Below are 10,277 nucleotides of genomic sequence, written 5' to 3'. Positions count from 1 at the left end.
AACCATCTTTTCTTTGACCAATAGTCATCCAGATTGGACATGATGCTCTTTATGTCCTTACGTAAGACGTCTGGTTACTCAGCATTTTTCTGGTACTGAGGTACCATCATGGTGGCTGACACGTGTTTCTATACTTCGTTTGGCTGTATATAAACGGAACACTTGAGCAGCACACTAATCTGGACCAGCCAATCGGGCAACAGCTTGTGAAGGCAGCATGGAAAGTTTCAAAGAAACCTTTGATAAGTGACCTTGGTCCAGTTCAATATTAGAGAAAACATGTTTAATTTTAGACACCAACAACACTCTGTATTTGTCCTCAAGGCGAGCCGTTGAGAAAACACATGATCTTGCAAACTTCTGAGGGAATTAAATATTTGTTGAAACACAACAAGTCCGATCTTTTCAAGGAGACACACAATGAAAATGCTCTCAGGGCTGATATGTGAGAGAATATTTGATGTCTCACAGCACAGGCAGGGTTGTGTGTTTGTGTCCCAGTTCCTTTAGGGATGCCGTGGAACGTTTTCTGTTTACAGCTTTACTGAGATAACATTTTCCCTCAGAGCTAAAGGCCACCCTATGTAGTGCTGCCACCTTTCCACTGCACAAGAACAGGCCGGCCTCTGTCAGCCTGCTCCCACACTTAAGTCCCTTTGAAATGGCAGTTTGTTGATTCTAATGTGCTAAATATGCAGCATCGCGTTAATGCTTTCACTGTAGAGAGGTCTGCTGAGGGCTTTGACGTCCATCTATATTCTGTGACTCCATCTAAGACAGGGCTGTTAAACTTCAAAAACAAAGGGGCTGAAATTTAAAAGGTGGTCCCTTTCGCGGGATGAACACATCTTCTTACAAACTTCTTTGCAATCGTAACATTGATCAGTCTCTGGTTCAATTATCAGCGGCTAATTTGACATTACTAGCAACAACTACTACCAGACTTCCTTACTATTAGTAACACATTTCTACTCATTGACATCAATGTTTTCGTTTTCGGGAACATTTTCTAGTAAAAATGGCCTTGTGATTTACAATTTCAGAACGTATATGTTCAATATTTATATTACCTTTATGTAAAACTTACCTTACTAGGAACACCACCTTTAAGTTCTAGTCTAAAGGAAAGTATTAATCCTTGTGTTATCACAAGGTCAGGGTGACCCGAAGACCCGAAAACAAGGTGAACTACCTCCGTTGCCTCAAGAAAAACATATGCGGTGGTGGAGGTCGTTCACGTCTTCACTCCCATCATCTCGACATGGGGGCTGTGAGAGTGCTTCTGCTGGTTCAGAGTCAGACTCGACGAGTCTCATGACATAATCGGCTCACACATGGCTATGAAATATAAGACTGAGATGGTGATCGGCTCTAGAGACGAGACAGTCATCCAGACATACACTGAGGTGAGGGATGCACGGTGGACCAGGTGTTTTTAGGGACACTCACATGAGGAATGCAGCTGTACGTATGTGTGTCTGACTGAGCTAGTCATATGATTAGAAGACAGAACATTGATCCACACATACTGATGTCATGACAAACATTGATCGTGAGAGCTCAATGACGTCTTAGATTATTTGTAGGATCACTCTGACTGTCCAGTTCTAGATGTGATACATCTTTACCAACTTAAAACATTAAAAATGACACTGTTATCAGCAGAATATTATGTTAATGTTACATTTGATACACTCAAACCTTCACAAGGGTTTAATCTACCATTTAAGTTAATAATAACTCTATTGCTCTGTAAACCAACTTCCTCATACCTAGGTGGTGTTGGCCAGCTTTTTTATTTACTGGACTCTGATTTTTCCAGACACTTTTTATCAGTGCTTTGGTTACTTGTTTTTGTTTTGTCCATTGATTTTCTCTTTTTGATCTTCTTTTTTGGAAAGTGCGTTTCACACACACACACACACACACACACACACACACACACACACACACACACACACACACACACACACACACACACACACACACACACACACACACACACACACACACGCACACACACACACACGCACACACGCCTACGTGCTGTGTGTCCAGTCCTGTCCAATAAAAAGATTTTGGTGTCAAGAGCTTTTTTCAACCTGAGGGCAGTATTTCCTGGAATGTGACTCTTTGGAAAAGAAAGAGAGAACACAGGATGTCCTGAGCAGCTTGAGGCTTCCCTGACCTGCAGTGTTGAGGTTTTCCTGCAGAAACCTTCAGACACCTCCTGCACATGCATGGATATTCTTTCCTAAGTTTTTCATTGGATTTGTAGCTTTTCCATTCCCTTCTATAACTGCCTGAAATTAAGTTCTGGGAGAATTAAATCACTTTTGTTATCGTATGTTTCCACATACATACTGTGTTCAGTTTGTGTGAGATTGTTTGCTTGTTGTGATCTTCTGATTAACTTCTAACTGACAATTTGATGGATCTATTTTCTTTCTTCTTCCCTTTTCGAGGAAATGCTCGTCTGAAGCCTATCCCAGCTGCTCAGAGCAAGAGGAGGTTGCCACTCTGTGGCAGAGAGACAAACAACCACACACACCCACTGACAAGCTAGAGTACTCTATCGACCTCTGTGTGTATTTAGACTGTGGGAGGAAGCCAGAGTGCCGGCCTCACCTACACGAGCATGGGGACATCATACAAACTACACAAAGAAAGATCACAGGTTTCCTCGAGCTGTACGTGAACCAGCAACCTTCTCCCTGTGAAGCATTGACCTGAACTGGCACAACACCAACGGATGCATGTATAGAAACAACAAAAACAAATAACTTCTGAGCCCATTTTTTCAGGGTGCAACAGGTAAAGGTTAGAATAAGATTTGCCTTAAAAAATGCTCTTAGAGGGCAACCCAACTCTCTTGACTCACTCACATGTTTCAAATGTTTGAAGTCTTCCTCTCCAAGATGCAGAAATTCACTCATTTTGATGATGTCTTGACGTTATTATCAAGTTCTACCCAGTCTAAAATCTCAGCAAACCAGAGGTTACGAGAGGCGGATTATGACGTCCAGACCAGCAGTCATGAACCTCCATGTGAAAATAAAGCTTTTACAGTTATTCAGTGAATTAATTCATTTGATACCTCCTTTTAATACCTCATTTAAAACGTTTCAATGATTTTTTATTGTGGGCTATTTCCACATTGTGAGAATTTCACTGGTGTTTAAAAAATGGAACTGCTATGTCCAATGTTAAAGAAAACATATTGTGATCATTTTTTTTGTTTAGACTACTTGATTTTTCACCTTCCTCAGACTGCATGTTTCTCTGAGTGGAGACGTCGCTGTCCTCTGTGGGGGTGTGGATGTGATCTGAGAGAGGGGTGGAGCATGTCTATAAGTACAGCCTGAGGAAAGAAAAGTTGACTATGAAAGGTCTCTTCCCTTACCTCATACATCTTTGGATTTTTTAATGTCAGGAGACTCTCTTCAGACTTGGATTAAGTCTTTTCTGCTTTGGTGTTGAGGCCAGGATGCTTCTCTCTGTCCACAGGATGATATGTTCTCTGTTGCTACTCTGCAGCACTGTAGTCATGGTGAGTCACTTCCATCTCTTTTCTCGACTGTCAATGTGGCTCACAGACATGACCTTTGACCCCTGCACCCCAGGCAGACGCTGAATGCCCGACCGAGTGCTCCTGCACGACTGCAACCCCGATATGCCCCCCCGGTGTAAGCTGGGTGACTGACCACTGCGGGTGCTGTAAAATGTGTTCGCGACAGTACAACGACGACTGCAGCTCCACCGAGCCCTGTGACCACATCAGGGGTCTCCACTGCAACCTGGGTGTGGGTGGAGATCCACAGAGGGGTGTATGTCGAGGTGAGGCACTTTTAATGATAGAAAAAGGTTTCAACTTGCAACATACAGCATGATGTTCTGGTGTACAGTGCTTTAAAGGGTGATCAGGATGTCGTTTTTTGAACACTTGTTTGTGTAGGATCCTAATAAAAAAGTTGGATGTACTTTCAATGGCGGTTCTTAGATGATCCAAACATGCATTTAATGGCTATTCAACATGGAAACCAAGAACAGTGCTGATTAAACTACTATAATCTGATAAATAAGGTAATTATTTTGAGGAAAACATTTGGGCACTGCACCAATTTCTGTCACTGATGACTGAATGACATTTTTGCTCTACTACAGTGAGATGGACTTTTGAGGATCTCCGATCTAAGATGTTACATTAAACTAAGTTGGAAGTAGGTACAAACATTTTTTTAAAGAGAGACCCCTTTGATGGCCTGAAAAGAGTTTCAGAAGTTATACATTTGAAGAGTCTTTTTCATCATCCTCATGATCTTGTAATTTAGTGAAGATATAAAATCTTAAAAAGTGGAATTTACAGTCTCTGGCTAAAAATACAGCAGAGAAAGCAGGCAGCATGAAATCTGGTCCCAGTTTGATCCCTAGGACAAACTTTAAAAATAACACTGGTCCTGAACCTTGACAGTCGAAGAAGGACAATTTATACACAGTTTAAGATTTATGGATCATATATTTTAACCCTTGTGTTTTCTCAGGGTCAAGGTGACTCAGAGGCCTGACCTCCACTGCATATGTATTTCTGGAAGCCAGGGAGGTCGTTCACCTTGACCCAGGGACAACACAAGGGTTAAATAGACTTGGCAAAGTTGTCCATTGTGACCAAATATCCTTTTTAATTCATCAAAAAATATCAAACTTCTTTGAGCTAACTGGAAAATAAACATCATGAGTGTCACCGATTATTAAATAATTAATGAGCGTTAATAATGGACGTTAGTCTATATTCTTTAACTCAACTATGTGTGATCTGTGATTTATTTCATCTAACATATTAAAATGCTTTATAGCAGGCATGTGATTTTTGGTGAGATGTTAAGTGTTTGGTTTATTAGTATTTATTATTTATGAGCTTTGGAACGTTCTTCCTCTCCCTCTGCGTTTGAGGGAGTCTACTGACTCCTTCTAGAAACATCTTAAGACATTTTTATTTGTGCAGGCTTTTACCTGATTTTCAGGGACTCCTGTTTTTGTCTTAATCTCTAAAAGTATATATTTTAACTGTGTATTTTTTTGATTGTTAAAGCTCTTTGTGACCCTGGTCTTAAAAGCCGCTTTACAAATAACTATCACTTACTTACTTTTACTTTATTCATACAGTGTACTACAAGTTGTGATGGCTTCATGATGCAGTATCTTTCTTTTTAGAATCCACCAGATGACACTCTCGGCTCTATAATCTATATTTAGGAACAGCTATTCTATTGAGACCTACTATTTTTAAAATGAGGACCTACTGTGCTTTAAATAATTGGAAAGCGCTTCACAAAGCTTCCTCAACCCATCACAACAAACAAGTGTGCTATTAATGCTCATGATTTTTTTCGTTTTCCAGCCAAGGCCACAGGTCTTCCATGTGAGTTTGATGGCCTGCTGTACCAGCATGGGGAAAACTTCAAGCCCAGCTGCCAGCACCAGTGCTCCTGTATGGATGGAGTGGTGGGCTGCATGCCTCTCTGTCCCCATATGATGCCTCTGCCTTCCTGGCAATGCCTGCAGCCCCGATTGGCGCGTCTAGAGGGCGGCTGCTGTGACGAGTGGGTGTGTGAGGATGACAACCACATCAGTGAGGAGCCACCGGAGCAGTCAAACACCTCCCCGCCAAAGAGCCAGCTGCATCCCAACCACATCAGTGTGCTGCTGCACAGCCCGGCCTGGCACCCAGCTCTCCCTGGAGGGGGCACACAAGAAGGTAGAGACTTTCATGTCCTTCATCTCCTCTTTTCATGTGACCAGTACTAAATATTGCGGCCAGATATCTTGGACTAATGATGATAAATTACAGAAAACACCAAAACAGAAAAATGTGCTCAAGAACATTTTTGGTTCTGCGGATTAAAACGGCCTTCAATTATTTTTTAATGACACCATCAAAAGCTGTTTTATCCTGATCCAACCCCATTTATATATTAAGTAGACCTCCAAACACGCAGTCCACCAAAGTGCTAAATATGTTTATCCAAAAAATGCTTTAGTCTTAAGTGTCTGCCCTCTTGACTGAGACAGGTAGTTGGTTCCACAGCAAGACGGCTTTAAAACTGAAGGCCCTGGCTCCAAATCTACATTTGGAGATTCAAGGTATAACTCATAGATCTGAGTTTAAGAAATACAAAATTACAAAATTCTAAAAGGTTCATATGTTTGGATTGGATCTGTGATGTTTGTTGGTGCTAGACCATGGAAAGCTTTATAAGTTAAAAGAAGAATTTTAAATTGTATTCTAAATTCTACAGGAAGCCAAAGTAAAGAGGTAAGCACAGGGGAAATGTGTTTGTGCCTCCTAGTCTAGTAGAGTTCTTAATGAGCTGAAGAGTTCTGAGAGACTTTTTAGAACATCCTGACAGAAGAGAGATACAATAGTCCAGCCGGGATTAAGAGCTTCTCAGCAGTTTCCAAATAAGGGAAATGCCTAAACTAGATTTGTTTGTTTGTGTGATTAAACAAGACTTAACCAATTTAAAGGGTCACCTTGACCCAGCGGCAACAGAAGGATAAAAGCAGTTCCTCTTATACTTATTTGATTTTTTAGTCTTTGTAGAAAAATTTTGTGGTCAACAGTGTCAAATGCAGCACTGAGATCTAGAAGAACAAGAAATGAAACAGATCAGAGGCCATTAGCAGGTCGTTACTAACTTTTACCAGGGAAGTCTCTGTGCTGTGGTGTTCTCTAAAACCAGACTGAAACACCTCAAATTGTTGTTTGTCATGGAGATAATCAAAGAGCTGACTCATAACCATCTTCTCCAGAAGATTGATGATAGGCCTATAGCTTGTAGGAACCCTTGGATCAAGAGCGGGCTATTTTAGCAGAGGTTTAATTACAGAAATTATTAAAGTTTGAGGGACATAACCTGAAGTTAATAATGTCAAGTAAAGATGTGCGAAAGTAACTGCAAATACTAGAAGACAGTTATTAAGGATTAATTTAGGCTTAGTGTCAATCTTCAGTGATGCTGCGACATTTGTGGTAGATTATACCAGGAGGTAGATTTAAAAGAAAAATAAACTTTTTAGCTAATGACATTAAAATACTTATATCATTACCAACAACATGTTATTTTCAATTATGTTAAGTAAATATGAACATTTAATTAAAAGTGTCACAGAGGTGTTGTCACATGTTTTCATGTTGAACAGCAAAAACGATATGAAGATACATTTGAAATGTAAAGTTTGTGTGTGTCTATGCTGAACCCTCTGTGATGTGTAGCTGAGATCCAAACATGTGGTAGCTTCTTCAGACCCTCACACTAGCCAACAATAAACTACTTGCGCTCTGACAAGCTAAAGTTAGAATTTAATATTTTACATTAGAATCTTCTTATAAAGTGGTTGCTATCATCTACAGGGTCCCAAGAGTCTGACTTGTCAATCAAGTCCAACTGTTTCCTGCAAACTACCATGTGGTCTGAGTGTTCCACCACCTGTGGAATGGGCATATCGAGCAGGGTAACAAACAACAACCCAAACTGTGAGCTGACCCGAGAGACCAGACTCTGCCAAATACGCAATTGTGACCAGCACCTAACACCGATAAGGGTAAGCTTAATCCCTCATACTAAACCAAAGCTCGAGTCGTGTAAAATTAAGCTACAAGAGGATTTAATCATTTAAAGCAGGTCAACAGAATAGATCGTTCAACTGCACAGTTCAACTCAGTCACATTAAGTTCAAGGCAGTAACAACACTGTTGTAATGGACAGAAATAAAGGTCAGTGATGAGATGAGTGTGGTGGATTTGCGACAGGGAAGCTTGAGTGAACGGGAAGTTTTATAGGGCAGCAGCGAGGCTGGACATGTTTGGTTTAAAGATAGCAGCTCTGACACAAAGACAAGAAACAGAGGTAGAAGAGTCAGAGTTGAAGAATCTCCGTTTTTATTGGTGTCAAGAAAAAGGCAAGATCACAAGTGAGTATATCACAGAGACAGCTAATGTGGAAAAGGTTAGGAGAGAAAGTTAGAAAGATTGAGTATGTTTAATACATCTGTGTTCTGACGCTTACTGTCATCCATTTTGATCGGATAAAATCAGATTTTCAAACATAAGAATAATCTCTATTGAGACCCAGTCAGAACTTCATAACATAAATCTGTGGCAAAATCAAAGCCATGTATTTAGGTTTGCAGAGTGAGGGGAATTTTGACCAATCACAACATAGTGGCCATATCGACAAAGCCTGCAGCTTTCCTGAAGATGAACATAACAGCAGAGTACTTAGATGGGGAGAGTAAAGTGGCTGCAAATGACAGTAATGTTGTGGCTAGCTTGGTGGTGTCACATTTCTCAAGGTTGACAAACGCTGAACAACTACAAATAATTAAAAAAGAAGAAGAATATTGGTATTTTGAGATTCCAGCTTAAGAGAGAATTTACACTTAACAATGAATCTTTAGTTTCCTGAAGATAACTTGAGTAGAATTATTGTTGGGGATGGTTTGTTTTTTAAAAGTTTGCTTCTGGTGGTGATGGCTGAGGTGAACTTAAGCAGATGGATGACATGTTGGAAGAAGAATGTTGGAAAAGGAGGTAAGAGGCAAAAGATGAAATTGAAGAGAAAAGGTTTTGTGGATGTGTTGAAAGAAACATTAGAGAATATAAGTAACAATGAATGATGATTGTAATCTGCTTAAAACAGTAGATTGTACTCAACCTCAAACATATTTTTCAAACACAATAAACCAGAATGGCCAACACATCAAAGCTGTGGCAATTGTTGACCACTGACAATCATATTCATTTTGTTTCATGTCTTTCCCCTTTAGAAAGGCAAAAAATGCCAGAGAACACTCCGACAACAGGATCGAGTTAGAATCACCTTCGCTGGTTGTTCTACAGACCAGAAGTACCGTCTCCGCACCTGTGGCTCTTGCTCAGATGGCCGCTGCTGCTCTCCATCTACCTCTCGAACTGTCCGTCTCCAGTTTCACTGTCCAGATAGTGTTAGCTTCTTTCGAACCTTCATGTGGATCCAGCGCTGTGTCTGCAGTAGAAGCTGTCGAAGCTCCAGGATATCCTCCAGTTCATCCCTCAGCTTCCACAGTGACATTCACACTTTCACAAACTGGGGTTGACACTGGTACCCAAACTAAAATGTCTGCACCTTCTTCCCTGCATCCAATGCTCTCTGTCCACTCAGTGAAAACATATAAATTCCTACCCTGTCCTCTCCCACTGAACTAGGCTCACTTGCACTTTAAGCTTCCTGCTATTATGACATGTGCTTCTGCACAACAGTTTCCACACCATTCCAAGAGTCACATTGTTGGACCAAACTGTTTATTTGTGTCTGCTTTTTCAGGGGCCACCTTTGTGATTAGTCACAGAACAAAGACGAAGATGCAAACGTTTATCCTAGCCATTGTAATGTGTCGATATGATGATCGATAATAGCAAAAATACAAAGATGTTTTGAATGAATTCAAAAAGAGCAATAAAGCTGCTGCCTTAACCACCGCTCTGAACATTATTAAATGAACAGAAAGACATATATCATTATTAATTAAAAGTAAAATATATACTGGAATGTAAAACTTAGTTTGGAATTAGGTGTGTAGACACAAAGTTAGATAAACTTGATGCATTAAAACACATTTCTGTGGTTGGAATGCCATTTGTAGTTCAGAAGTGAAAGATTCAGAAGTATTTTCTTTTGTGCGTTTACAACTTAGTCTTTAGTGTGTACATAGGCTTCACTTGTGGAGTGCTTTATTTGGAGATGGCCTCATTTTACGAGGTTAGTAGAATGAGGTAAATTATGTCCAAAGTTTGTTGGTATTCAACTAATAAGATGCCTGATAGTTTCATGTATTTTTGGAATAAAATCTCTTCTTGTAAAGACAGCAAGCATTTCTTTTGTCTACCATGTTCCATCCTTTGTTTCTCCATCATCATCTAAGGTCAGGTCATGTGGACAGCAGCCAGAAGAAAGGCCAAGACGTCCCTCTTTCCATTGTCTCCTGCTGCAGTCAGGCCATGGTTTTATCCACAATCATGTTTTATGACCACTACAGCAAGCTTGTACCGTGGTTTAGATTAAGAAAGGTTTTGCTCTGGTGGAGCCAGTAGTAATAAATGATCTACAAAAGCAGCCTAGTACTTAACTAACTGTTGACCAGACTCAGACACAGTTCACATGAGGGGTGCGTTTACTTGTCTAGTATGTCATTAATCAAGGAATATCCAATGGATCCAGGATCTCTGATGGAATACTACT

General features: G+C 40.3%; 1 protein-coding gene across 1 annotated transcript; it reads left to right on the top strand.

Annotated features, from left to right (window-relative positions):
• The first annotated feature begins 3,412 nt into the window (after positions 1–3,412).
• Positions 3,413–9,850, top strand: ccn1l2 (cellular communication network factor 1, like 2). The gene is made up of 5 exons (XM_087809791.1): positions 3,413–3,550; positions 3,624–3,837; positions 5,399–5,755; positions 7,412–7,602; positions 8,827–9,850. Exons 1-5 carry the CDS (start codon positions 3,488–3,490, stop codon positions 9,133–9,135), a joined length of 1,134 nt encoding a protein of 377 aa, XP_087665917.1. The 5' UTR covers positions 3,413–3,487; the 3' UTR covers positions 9,136–9,850.
• The last annotated feature ends 427 nt before the right edge of the window (positions 9,851–10,277 follow it).

This window comes from Callionymus lyra, chromosome 1 (assembly GCF_982586985.1).
Source record: "Callionymus lyra chromosome 1, fCalLyr1.hap1.1, whole genome shotgun sequence".
Classification (NCBI taxonomy): Eukaryota; Metazoa; Chordata; class Actinopteri; order Syngnathiformes; family Callionymidae; genus Callionymus; species Callionymus lyra.
The sequence above is the reverse complement of the archived record's forward strand: the minus strand, read 5'-3'. Positions and strand labels throughout refer to the sequence as shown.

Excerpts from the sequence above, each read along its gene's own strand:
- ccn1l2 (XM_087809791.1), top strand. The coding sequence starts at position 3,488 with ATGCTTCTCTCTGTCCACAGGATGATATGTTCTCTGTTGCTACTCTGC. Across the intron at positions 5,756-7,411 it reads TGGAGGGGGCACACAAGAAG|GGTCCCAAGAGTCTGACTTG; the intron begins GTAGAGACTTTC and ends TATCATCTACAG. Across the intron at positions 7,603-8,826 it reads AGCACCTAACACCGATAAGG|AAAGGCAAAAAATGCCAGAG; the intron begins GTAAGCTTAATC and ends TTTCCCCTTTAG.